Source organism: Tamandua tetradactyla, chromosome 5 (assembly GCF_023851605.1).
Source record: "Tamandua tetradactyla isolate mTamTet1 chromosome 5, mTamTet1.pri, whole genome shotgun sequence".
Taxonomy (NCBI): Eukaryota; Metazoa; Chordata; class Mammalia; order Pilosa; family Myrmecophagidae; genus Tamandua; species Tamandua tetradactyla.
In genome coordinates, this window is record NC_135331.1 from 21,980,735 (window position 1) to 21,993,877 (window position 13,143).

General features: G+C 43.1%; 2 protein-coding genes across 6 annotated transcripts in view; one reads left to right on the top strand and one right to left on the bottom strand.

Annotated features, from left to right (window-relative positions):
- The window catches only part of KCTD10 (potassium channel tetramerization domain containing 10), a 44,539-nt gene extending 37,056 nt beyond the window's left edge, over nucleotides 1-7,483 (top strand). For 3 of the 5 annotated variants that reach the window (XM_077160086.1, XM_077160083.1, XM_077160085.1), the window contains one exon: nucleotides 3,579-6,274. In XM_077160086.1, coding sequence (XP_077016201.1) covers nucleotides 3,579-3,803 — 225 coding nt within the window. In that variant the 3' untranslated portion in view covers nucleotides 3,804-6,274. Of the gene's footprint in view, nucleotides 1-3,578; nucleotides 6,275-6,296 lie in introns of those variants that run through there. The other 2 variants (XR_013175643.1, XM_077160084.1) reach the window with 2 other exon arrangements.
- MYO1H (myosin IH) overlaps nucleotides 6,534-13,143 on the bottom strand; it is a 104,665-nt gene continuing 98,055 nt past the window's right edge. Inside the window, 10 exon segments of the mRNA XM_077159322.1 lie at nucleotides 6,534-7,010; nucleotides 7,973-8,065; nucleotides 9,138-9,239; nucleotides 9,371-9,438; nucleotides 9,829-9,964; nucleotides 10,839-10,894; nucleotides 11,123-11,216; nucleotides 12,000-12,023; nucleotides 12,026-12,088; nucleotides 12,683-12,842. Coding sequence (XP_077015437.1) covers nucleotides 6,984-7,010; nucleotides 7,973-8,065; nucleotides 9,138-9,239; nucleotides 9,371-9,438; nucleotides 9,829-9,964; nucleotides 10,839-10,894; nucleotides 11,123-11,216; nucleotides 12,000-12,023; nucleotides 12,026-12,088; nucleotides 12,683-12,842 — 823 coding nt within the window. The 3' untranslated portion in view covers nucleotides 6,534-6,983.

Here is a 13,143-nt window from a genome sequence, read left to right on the forward strand (position 1 = left end):
TCTTGCTTAATCTGTTCCCAGCCCCCTCCCCAAATACACACAGGTTTAATGTGACTACATATTATATTCATAAGTATTTAGAATGTATATTAAAATGATACATACATGTTGTTGTAAGGTAGTTGAGAAGGGAAAAACAATGAGGTTCTTTTTTTCTTTCAGATAGCAGGGCACCAGAATCTTCTGCGTTCCTTACCACATTTAGCAAGAGACATCATGCTTCTTTTCTCCTGTGAGCTTTTTATTTAGAGCTGTGAATTCCTCTTATAACTAAACCACATTTTGTCATTTTTTATATATATATTATATACATGAGTTGCCTCATCCCTCAGATATTAGAAGAATAATTATATTGATTAAGCTTTAAGATATTAAGACCTCTCAATTTTAGAGCAGTCTAACAAAGAGCAAAGGGATTTAGAGACCATGTATACTAATCCTAAATGTTTATAGACTAGCAAACAGGTTCCAGAGTGGGCTTATACTTGTATTCATGAAGCTGGATAGTGGCAGAGCCAGGATAGGCAAGTGTGTTCCTCTCCAAGGTATCTTTTGCTCTGCCATCCAATCCCTAAAGGCTTCTTTCTTTCTCCTAGGAATCATGTGACTTTGGCTTTTCAGAGAGTTGGTGTTAGGGATGGCTATCCTTTTAGAAACAAGTTCCCTAATTTAGCTCAGACCTCTAGGTCTTTTATTGTCTTATAAGTTACTACAGATGTTCTGGTTATTATTTTTGCATAATTGATATTTTCCTTGGTACAACATTCCAGTGCTTTTCTTGTAATCATCATTGTCTTCTATTAATTTTGACAAGCCACTCCCTTTCTTATTTAAGTTGGAACAGATGTTTAATATTTGTGTTGTACATTTGGTTCTTAATTCTGACTCACTCAGGACCAGATGATAAAGCACAGAATCCTTCCCTTTGTTTTTTGTTTTTCCCCTGTTCAGATTACCTAATTTCCATGGATCTATCATCAAGTTTACACGCTCTTTCCTCTGTCATCTCCATTCTGTCATTGTGGCCTTTCAGCAAGGTGTTTTTGTTTGATTTTTTTGGGGGGTGGGGTGGGGGGGAATGTGCACAGGCCAGGAATCAAACCTGGGTCTCCCACCTGACAGGCTAAAATTCTACCACTGAATTTTTATCCTTGCACCCCCAGCAAGGTGTTTTTGTTATTGTTATTGTATTTTTCAGTTCTAAAGCTTTCTCTGGTTCTTCTTAGTATCTCCTTTCTCTTTTCTAAGACTTTTAATCTTTCCATTTGTTTTAAGAATGTTCACCATTACTTGTTGGAAATTTTTTTTTTTTATAATAACTGCCTTAAGGTCTTTGTCAGATAATTCCAACTTCTTGTGTCATCTTGGCATTGGCACCTGTTGTTCATCTTTTCCCAGGGAGTTGAGATTTCCCTCATTCTTCGTATGATGAAAAATGTTGAATTGTATCCTCAACTTTGTGACTGTTCTGTTATAGGACTCTCTAGGTTTTGTCTCAATCCTATGGAAAACATTGATATTTTTATTTTAGCATGCAATCAAACCAGTTGGGTTCAGGCTGCAAGTTTCAGCCAGCCTTCTGTGGGTTGTGTTTCCAGTGACAGTTCAGTTTTCAGAGCCTTCAGATCTTTCCTACATGTGTGCCGTTCTGGGTTATAAGCAGTAGTATGGCCCACTGTTCATTTCTGAATGTCTGTGTTTGCTGTTTAGGGTCAGTTCATGCAGCTGGTGACAAGTCCAGGAATTAGAAGTCACTTTCTCAAGCTCTTTCTTCACAATCTCCTTAGTACTTTCAGCTTTCCTGAGACTTCCCCCTCCCTGCCCCGGCCTCTTTTTTTAGTCATATGTCTGGTCAGGAAGTTGGGGCTTTAGTTACCTTACTCTGCCACGTACTTCCTATGACCATGTGTCCACCTGAGGCTAACTAGTGCAAAAATAGAGAAATAAATGCATCCTGTTGACAGCCCTTCTCATCTGAAAGGATGTATTTTAGTTTTTCGGGCTGCTCAAGCAAATACCATGAAATGGGTTGACTGAGACAATGATAATTCACTCAGTTTTGAGGCCCGGAAAATGTCCAAATCAAGGCATCGTTAAGGTGATGCTTTCTCCCTGAAGACTCTGGCATTCTGGGGCTGGCTGCTGGTGATTCTGTCACATGGCAAGGCACATGGCAGCATCTCCTGGTTTCTTTCAGGTTGTGTTTCAGCTTTTTTCTTACTGTGGCGGCTTCTTTATCTGAATTTCATTCCGCTTATAAAGGACTCTAGAAATAGGATTAAGACCCATCCTGATTGAAGTGGGAAATGCCTTAACTGAAGTAACCTCATTGAAAGGTCCTACTTGCAATGGGTTCATACCCACAGGAATGGATTACATTACATTTCTGGGGCACATACAGTTTCAAACCCCCACAGGATGGTTTGAAACTCCCTCAGTTTTGGCTCCTGCAGGCTCTTGTTGATGCTGCTGCCACAAGGCGGCATGAAGTGGAGGTTGGAGTGCAAACAAATGAAGAAAAGGGAAAATAAGAAAAATAGGAATCTTCCCCCTTGTCTGCATATTAGGAGACTCTATAGGCTCTAAGGGCTATTAGATTCTCCTGGAGTTTTCTCTGTCCTGGTGCCCATTTGGTGTTTCAGGCTGCATTTGAGTTGAGGTCATGGCATACCAGTGGAAGAAAAATGGTGAACTCACTGTTGGTTTGGTGTTGTTTCAAAGTCTGGTCTTTTCCCTTGGTCTGCCTGCCACTGTTGCTTTGCAGAATCCTTAGTTGGCTATTGTGTGCATTCCTTGTGGCTTTGTAGTTTCATGGGGCAGACAGGGTAGAGTGTGCTTACACATTTCTCCTGGAACTCATACTTCAGGGTCCAGACTTTAAAACAAAGTTTTTCTAGTCTCAGTGTCAGGTATCTGGGACCCACTTGTGGTGCGGCCCTTCTGTTCCATGAAGGACAAGAAGTGCTAAGCTAGAGGGATTATAGCCATTTTCTGAGAGTCCCCAGCCAGTACTTGCTTAAAAAAGAACGGTACTTTAAAGTTTGGAATGACTCGTGCAAGCTTGCAACTCTGTTAGTAGCAAAATACTGGAAATGACCTAAATGTCCATCGAAAGGAGCTGATTAGATGCATATGTAGCTATATATAGACTTGCCCTCCCTGATATGGAATGATGTCCAAGTTAAGTTAGGGAAAAGAGAAAGGTGCACAAGAGTCTGTGTGGCTTGCATCTTTCGTGTTTTTAAATATACATGAGTATACAGTGTACGTATTTATATGAGCAGAGAATCTTTCAAGAGGGTAAAAGAGCAGTGACCTACGGGAAGGGAAATGGGGGCAGGGAGGACTGAAGCTTATTCTTACCATGCCCCTCAGTCCTTCATGAATTTAGGGCCATATCTAAATGTGGCCATTCAAAATAAATTATGATTGGAGAATAATGATATTCTTAAATGGAACCCCACGGACTACATTTAGTCTGATTGCCCTTCTCGAAAATAGGAGTGGTACAGAGGTGGGAGTGTGTTATGTATGTGTGATGTGCTAACCTGGCTGCTTCGTGTTCTGTGGGGACATAGGTAGAGTTCCCTGAAGCCCGAATTTATGAGGAGACCCTGAATATCTTGCTGTACGAGGCCCAGGACGGCCGGGGACCTGACAATGCACTACTGGAGGCCACAGGTGGGGCAGCTGGGCGCTCACACCATCTGGACGAGGACGAGGAGCGGGAGCGCGAGCGGATTGAGCGTGTGCGTCGGATCCACATCAAGCGCCCCGACGACCGAGCTCATCTCCACCAGTGAGCAGGCAAGCAGGACCTGAGCTGGCCTCCCTCCATCCCTCCCTCCCCACCCTGCTGTGCTGCACTCAGATTGTATGCAGGCTCCTTGGGGACCTCCTGCTTGCCCTGGAGTCTGTAGATTCTTTTGTGACAAACCAGATTATTTTGGTTATTCTTGACAAGGTGAAGTGATTCTGTCTTTACCCAGGTGAATGCACCCCTGTTGTTGAACAAGTTGTTTCTAAGGTATCTACTTTCTGTGAGACCCTGAGACTCCTTGGAGCCAGGATTTCTCGGTTCTCGGCGGAAAAAGTAGGAGTGGGTATTAAGTGGATGTAAGAACTTTGGTTTGCAGTATTTATTTTTGTGGGCGTAGACTACCTATTTGAGCTTCTTAAGGATGCTCCCATAGGAGTTCAGTTTGACAGTTCTGAAAAGGTTTTGTAACTAGTGGCCTCAGAGGGGGTCTGCAAGCTACTGATTTCATAACCATCCAGCCCCAAGTGAACTGGCTCCTGACCTCTGTGCTGTGACCAGGCACAACCTTCATGGCTTTGCTAAAAGTCCATTCTGCAACACAGTTTTGAGCCTAAAGCTTGTTGATAAGCAGTTAAAGCTTGTAGCTGTGGAGATATGACCAGATCAGCTTGAGTTTTATGCCTCCAAATAGCTGTTACTGGTGTAGCTTTGGCAGCATAGCTTTGTTTAGAGAGAAAGCTTTGTGCCACCGTGACTTGGTCTGGTGCTTGCTGAGACCCCACACATCCAGTTAGGAGTGGCGCTTTCCCTGGCAGTGAGTGCGCTGCTCTGTTAGTGGATTCTTCCCCTTCCTCTTTCTCTTCTTGTTGACTGACTACATTCCAGGAAGGGCATCTAACCTAACTGTAGGGCTTCACGGGATCATTCCTTCCTTTTGGCCTTTCTCCTCTGTTAAGTTGGGATTTTATAGCAAGTGGATTAGATATTAAGTGGAACCCTGGAGTCTTGCCCATCTCAGGAAGCTACCATACTGTAAACTCAACCGTCGCCTAGAAAGCACACTTCTTGCCTTTGCCTCTTATTTTTTTTTACACATTGTAGAGTAGCCATTGGTTAACAGGTTGAAAAGGCTGTACAGATACCTTTAGGTTGGGTTAGCGTCCATGTGTGTTGAAGGAACGTGAGAGACTGTTGATGGGGCATGTGTATTTTGGGGGACCAAGTGGCCTGCTCTCTGCACTGTGCCTGCACAGGCGGGGCGTTTGTGGCTACCTACCTCCCCATCGCCTGTGCACCAGGGAAGAGACAGGAAAGTGAGCTGCGACTAGAGTAGGTGAGTAGTTAAGAAGAGATGTGTATGTGCTTAAGGGAATGAATGTGTTCTGTCTGCTTATCAAGGGAAACACTTTGTTTGATACCAAAGGTATTCATACAGACAACATTTGACACAGTTCCAAAAACATGAGTTTATATTTTGAAATGGTTTTTACAGCTTGGACTTTGTATACTCTGCCCTCCCTATGGCTGACATCCAGTTGTTTGCTTTTATTTTGTATCCAGCAGCAAAGCCTACAATAAAACTTTAAAACAATCATGACTGAACCTAAAAATCACATATTGGGTAAATGTTTTTTTAAACTGCTGTGTGGGAAACTTTTGTATTAGGCCATTTGGGTTTTATTAAATGTTAAGGAAAGGGGGCTTACAAAATGTTTCAGATATTTTATACTGTTTAAGTTTTAAACATCAGCCCTGCTACTGGGGTTGACTTTTGTAGAAAGTTAAAGTGAATGTTAATTCTGATGTTTTCCGTAGGAACGGAAAAGCCATCATGCAACTTGTTTTTTTTAAATGTTTGTGAAAAGTTTATGTAACATTCTGATTTGTTTTGGCTTCTCCCCCAAATGACTTAATGCTTCTGGCAACTCTCTTGACCTTCAGTTTTACTCTAACTTTGCACCTGTAGTTTTTGTAGCATTTGCCTCCCTGACATATGGATCAGTTGCATAGACCATTCCATGGTGAATGATGCTGACAGACAGCATTGGCTGTACCAAGCTGTTTTCAAGTATACTCTACAAGGAACTGCATTTTCTCATATAACTAAGGGTAGAAGTCAATATTATACTTAAGAACCATCCAAGTAAATAAAACTCTAGCCCAAGATTTGGTTAAAAGTAAGGTTTTATCACATTTTCATAGCTTACAAAAAAAAAGTGAAACCGTTTTTAAGCTTGGGTGTAACTGACTTCTGGCATCTCCCCGTGGTTGGTCGCTGTGCAGGCCTCCCAGCCTGTGCTTTGAGTCAGGAATACCTGTACCTCCCTGCAGCCATGCAGGGCCTGCGATGTGAACACCACTGGGCTCGCCTTCTCTCCCTTGGTGCGTGTTGTCTCTCAGAAGTCACTGTAACCATGCTTAGCATTTTTTCTGTTTTAGAAATAGTCATTGTATGTTGTACAAGTACTTGTGGAAATATGTAAAATAAAAGTTATATGAATACTTCTATTTAAATCTGTTTTCCGGATCTTTTCAGAAATGCCCAGGACAGTCAAGCCACTGAAGTGCGGTTTTCAGCAGAGAGAGCAAGGCAGACCTCTTACATTCTACTTTATCACCTTAAAGTTGCTGAGGGTAAAAGAGATGAGTCCTTTTTCTGGAATGTTTTAATTTAAACATTGCCTGAGAGGAAGTCTGAGGTGGTACTGGGGCCTGGCTTTTGACAAAGTAGAGTGTGAGTCAGCTGATGTCACCATTGATTTAATAAGGGGTGGGTGGGGGACATGGTACAGCTTGCCACCTGGGATCCGGAGTCCATCAGAAACTGCAGCTTTATGAGATTTCGTGTACTTACTCTGACCATTCATACTATCTCATGCCTTAGGGGCAGTTTGACAAAGGTAGATAATCGGTTGGTCACCCTATGGTGGCATGTTGAAATGTCCCCTTGGTGAGGTTTAAAACCATTCCCTTTGGGGACTTGAAGCTGGCTTTCTGAAGAAGATAATATCATATCACAGGCAACTGAGAAGCTGAGCTAGACTTTGCTCACTCCTGGAAGAAGTATAAAATGCCACTAAGTTACTTCAGTATTGCTCATTTTTCTAGAGCTGCCAGAACCTTTCCTCAGAGGTGCAGCTAACTGGATCAGATTCCTGCTTCCTGGGTACTTTTCTCATTTGGAGCAAAAATGGTGATGGGAGAAGGTAGATGCCGTCCTCTATCAGGAGGACTCCATCTGGACCGACACCTAGGAGAGAGTCCACACTTCGGTTTAGAACTGGTATCTCACCTCACTCGGAAGGAAGCAGTTATTATTGTGCCAACCGTTGGCATCCTCCAGGTAGGTATGGACAAGCCCTGAGAAGTCATCCCCACTACCCACACCCATCTCCTGCCTGTCGTTCACGAGAAAGATGGCTGGTCAGGCAGGAAGACAGATGGTAGGACTTCAAAAGAGAGAGACTGAATCTTAGGAGTGTAAACTGAAAAGTCAGCTTATATTGTACATTCAGAATGATCCTTAAATATCGTGTCCCTGAAGTTAACTGTATTTAATGGCAATTATTTTAGAAAAGACATGTTTCTATACTATTTATGTACACAAAAAGATATTATAGTTGATTGTAAGTTTAAATGTATATGAGACACCATGTTAGACCATTTTTAAATTTCTTTCATATAATGAATTATTGGTAGAAATACATCCATCTTAAAGATTGACTCCCTCTGCTTTTAATGTGTCATTTCCTGGCAAAATTGGATCAAAACAAGCTGTCTACTACTTGCCAGTGGGGGCCATTGGGAACCCATCCCCAGCACCAAGGGTTCCCAAACCTGTCTGCTCATTAGATCTGGGACCTGGGAATTCCTGGCTTTAAATTCCAAAGCCCAGGCCGCTCACCAATGACATCAGGTCTCTTGGGGATGGGACACAAACACTGCTATTTTTTGTGAAACTCTCCAGGAGATTCCTATGTATAGACAAGGCCTTAGCCATCCAGCGAAAACTTGGGCTTTGAAGAATATGGAAGGTAACGTTATTTTTTACCCTTTTTCATTCAGTATTAAAATCTGTACTTGTAGCATCAAGTCTTTCCTGTTTCTCATATGTAGAATCAGGAATAGAGGGAGATATGAACTAGCTTATAATTCCAGTCAGCTATTCTCTGCTAAAACTGCTTGCCTCCCTCCCCAAACACAGCCACTCACCACTGTTAACTGTCCATTTTTATCTTTATAGATTTGCTCTTCTGCTCCAGTACTGAAAACTGTTGTGCCTTCTTTTGCAGGACTAATATAAAACTGTGAGCTTAAAACACACAAAGTTACATGTTACATATTTTTTTTCCCCTCAGCCTTTATCTGGAAAAGAAATTTTTTAAATTCCTATTTTATTACATAGTCTTATTGCATATTTGGGCGATCAAAAGAAGAAAACCACTTCCCCAGCTGGGAAACTTGCCACATGTTTCAGTAGATACTCAGAACATTCTGTTCTTCAGGGGCCAATTTGATTTCTGAAGAACCATCTACATTTTCATTGTTACGCTGAAACTGTTCCAGTGGCCTCGGTATTCTCTCAGCAGTAGAGAAGCAGCACTTCACAAAGCACTCAACTCTGTACTCCACATACAGACTTGCTCATCAGATTGTAAAAACCTGAAATCTAACAGGAGCAGCAAAACTATGAAGGGAAAGACATGGTTCTCCCTAGAAGCACAGCACTAAAGTTGCTGTGTGTAATAAAGTGTGAGAATGAAGCCCAGGTCTTAGGAACCCATGCACGGTCACTGACCGGCTGTGTAGCAGTGACCATGCTGGATAACTTTCATACACTCCATTTTCCTTGCCCATGAAAGAGCAGGTAGTATCTGCTTCACAATTTTTGGGAGAATTAAATAAGAGTATGCTGCTAGGTATTTTTGTTTTATGTCCTGTAAATTGTAGCACCTTCCGTTACCAATCTGAAAGCAGCTGTGCAGCTCAGGCTCAGTGTGCTCAAGCGTCTGCCAGCAACACCAACAGCAGAGCTGTGGCCTTAGCCTCCCAGTTCACCTTTCACCTTGTGACAGCTTCCCTCAGGGATATATGTGGCTCCTTTGAAAACTACGGCTAGACTCCTGTTTCCTCAAGTCACTGAGTGATCATTGACAGTCTTGCTTTCTCTAGAGCCCAAGATCAAGGGCATGGGGGAGAAGAAAAGTTCTTCTATCAGAGAAGCCAAGGGGACCCACTAGAGGCTTCTCCCCCACACTCCTTTGCAGTAGATAGTGCTTGCTTTGTTTTGGGGAGGGAGGGAAAGGATTAGCATTTGCATTTTCCTTGATATTTTAAACATTTTAATATTGAGTTATTTTCTGACTGAAAGTGAAACCACCTTCCTTCCTTGAGCAACATGCACAGTGTTCTCCTTAACCAGCATCACAAGTTTAGTAACTGCTTCGAATATGTGTTCACACTGTAAAACGGTATCCCCCTGAGGAGAAGTGGAAGAGCATTGCAGTTCCAGGGTCAGTGGTTTAAAAGAAAAATACAAATACTGAGGTTTCAGAGTTAACTTAAACATTTTGCTGGTGTATTGTTTCCCTCTTTTAGGCAGCCACTTACCTTTTGCTTGTCCTCTGGTGACACATGAATGACTAAGATTCCATCGCTAAAATTGCTAGTAGAAACACCTTAAGACAGATCCAAAGTTAGGGGCCATAACTGGAAAACTTGAAATTGAAACAGAAAAAACAGAGACGTACCCAGGGCTCCCCAACTCTATACTTTTCTTTTTCCTTACTAGCCCAGTGGGATAAAGGGCATACTCCCAAAAGCAGCATGCTATTGGATGATAAAGGTCTGTAATTTATGTGACGATTAAGTCACTGTAGAAGGCAACTTGTTATTGTCCCACCTGGACACCTAGGGAAGGGGGGTACTGTTGAAACTTAATTCCAGGCAGCCCAGGGCTTCAATGCCACCGCACACCTCTCTCTCATTTGAGGACCTCTTCATTCCTGGTAGCTCCAGTAGCTAAGTCAGCCAAATGAATTGCATTAAGATTGCCCACCTCTTCTTACCTTTGAGTGTTGAGTACTCTACTTTCTGCTTGATTTTGCCAAGTTCCACCACATAAGCTGCTTTCTGAGTAAGAAGGAGTTGCCGCTGCTGTGCCTTGAAGCCCTTCCTGTCATACTTAATAACTGGGATTCCATACTGCAAGGAGTCCCCCATCACCAGGAGGGAAAAGTTGTTTCATTGAGGGTGAGGGCTGGGGCAGAGGACCCAAGTTGCCTCACAGTTTGCTGAGATTCCTGTAGACTTCTGGCATTGAGAGAAACTCAAACAGATTCTTTCCCACATTCTGGCTCTTTATGTAGTAATTACGATTCTCAGCTTTATCTTAGAGCCTTGCCCTCTAAGCCATCAAAGCTGCAGTCACCTGCCTCACAGGTCTGCTCTGAGGACACAAAGGAGATGAAAACCCTCTGCGGACGTTAAAACTATAAAAACCATGAGCCCTCACACCAAAAGGGAACCCAAATAAAGTCAGGCAGGGCTTCTAGTCTCCAAGGAGCCGAAAGGAGCAGAATAGCCATGGGCACCAACAGTGGCAAATGCACGTCTGCTACTACATGCCAAGTAGCAACCTAAGCACTATACACCTACCCATGCGTTCATCCTCTTGAAAACCCCATCATCCCCACTCACAAGAAAGCAGGCACTGAGAGTTTCAGTAACCAGCCTGGGATCTTGCACCTGCTGAATTACGAAGCAGAGTCTGCACCCAGGCCCTCTCTACTGCATGGGAATGGCTAGCATGTATTCAAGTTTCACGGGAAACCAAACTAGGACAGTTTCCAGGGTGACAGATAAGGACCATAAGGACAGCAGCAGCCATCTAGTCACAGGATCCCCTAATCTTAGTCAATAGTCAGAGCATCACAATTGAGAGCCCTGGCCCACTCCAGCTGCCCCCCACCCTCCCTTACATTTAAATATGCCTCCAAACACTCTTGACATAGATAACAGACTCTGTTCTCAGACTTAGAGGGGTCCTGATTGGGGCTGAGGACAAACACATCCTTACCTGGATTTTCTCGTTGTTGATTAGTTGAAGCACTTTGGGATTAATGTCGTCTTCATCTAAGGAGCTAAGGAGGGAACCAGAACACAGTGAATCACACTAAACAGCCTCACGGTGCAAGGATCACCCCAGTATCTGCTGGTCTTTGGCTGGCTTTGTTATGTCCCTTTGTGACTAAGATCACAACTAGGGAAACAGCGTTCAGGAAATGCCATGGAGTACAGCATCTTCCCTTGGCCTTTTTTTAGACTAGGAAAAGTGAATACATGGATGGGCAAATTACTTACCTATCCTGCTTTGGGAAAAGGGTAGATGTAAACTTTCTGCATAGCCATCTTTCTTTCCTCTGAATATTTCACTTGTAACCACCTTTTGCTGCATCTGGTAATACATGGTTGAGAGCATGAAAATGGTAGCCACAGGATTTTAGATAAACTATATCATTTACTTTCCTGGATAAGCTACAGGAACCTGTTACACTTCTGCATAGTAGGAATCAGAATACATCCCTGGCTTTGGCAAAAATGTCCTAAAAATTATACTGGTAGAGAGCTCCTGCGTGTCCCCTTATTTGCACTGGCTTCCTAAATGTGGAATTTTCCAGGTTTCAGAGAGCAGGTTTCTTACTTCAAAACCAGAGATTGGCATACTACAGCCCTTGCACCAAATCCAGCCCAATGTCTGTTTTTGTATCTTTTACTGGGAGATGGCCAAGCCTGTTCATTTACATGTTTTCTGTGGGCGCTCCTGTGTTATAGCAGTAGAACAAGTAACTGCAGGCAAGACTGTGTGGCTTGCAAAGCTTAAAGTATTTACTCTGGCCATTTACGGAAAAAGTTTGCCAGTTTGCTGATTTGCAGATAATCATAAAGCCAGGCCTGCAGCAGAGAAGGGGTCTCTTGTTCTTTGCAGGACTGGAACCATCTGGATTGTGCTCACAGTGGTAACAAGAAAACGATGCTTATGGTAATGATAGCTGACATTTATCAAGGGCTCTGCTAAGAGTCAACGTGCATTTCATCCTCAACGTGCTCATTGGCAACGGCACTATGATCCCCTTCCTACAAGTGAATGGTGGGCAAGGACTGCTGAGGCTTACGGTCTGTAGAATGGGTACTCACCCCTCCATCGTCCTGCCACCCCACAGCCACACCAGGTCCCCACCTGTGCTTCTCTCTCAGCTGTGATTACTCAGCTGTGCAGTATTTGTGGACCAGGTTCCTTGTGCACAGTTTCCTGAGCAGATCTGATGCCTGCGTGGAGAATGCACTTTTCCACCTGCCTCGCTCACCCACACCCTGTCTCGAGTTGTGGCCAACCAAAATAGAAGATTTTAAGGCACAGGTGAATTCAGTTTGATTTAAAGTGCAGCATTAATATTTTGTCCTCAGAGAAAGCAAGGTTTCCATCTACCATTCTTGCTATTTGCTGTTGCTAAATCAGTGATTCTCAAACTTGGATGTGTTTATGAATCCCTGGGGGAGCTGGTTAAAGCAAAAGAATCCTGGAGGTTTTGTCTCTCTGGGTCTCCATGTTTCAGACACAGAAGGTCCTCTGATCATCTTTTGAGAAAGACTTCTAGATGATAGTCAAAAACCCATCTGGAAGGCTACATTCAAGGACAGAAACCACTTAAAGGTACTCTCTCTAAACAGACCACTAATTAGGTTTACAATTCTGGTAGCAATATTACGAACTCTAAGGAGTTAAATTTTTTTTTGGGTGCTACACCCCCGCAAGAAAGTGCTTTGCCAAGTCGGCCCTTGCAAACTCAAAGCAGCAGCACAAAGGAATGCAAGAGTTAAATGCCGTTAATGCAACATCAGAGGTTCCCATTCGGTCCTTACATTTTCCAAGATGGCAGGGGGCCTCAGCCAGCTCTTGTCCAGCACATTCTTTGGAACATGATACCGCAGATTCAAGATATAATTCTTCCGCACAAACACTATAAACTCCTTGTTGTCAGGAGAATGGGGTTGGTTGCGATTGATGAAGCCGCTTACGAACCTAAGCAGGAAAGGTTTTGTAAACGTTGAGGCCCATTTCTTCTCTAGGACTTGTATATTCTCCCCGAGTTTGTTTCAGAGGAGGCCAAAATAGTAGGGATTGTTTAGATCTATAGTCTAGAAGCTGGAAATAGAGACCATATCACCCCCCAAAATAGTTATATTTCATCTCCACTACTGTGTGTGTGTGTTTTCAGTAACTTGAGTTCTCTGCCTACCTAAAAACAGAATAGGGAGATATCACACAAAAGCCAGATTTCCAGTTTTCCTTGAAAAAAAAAAAAATCGGTCAACACTGGCTA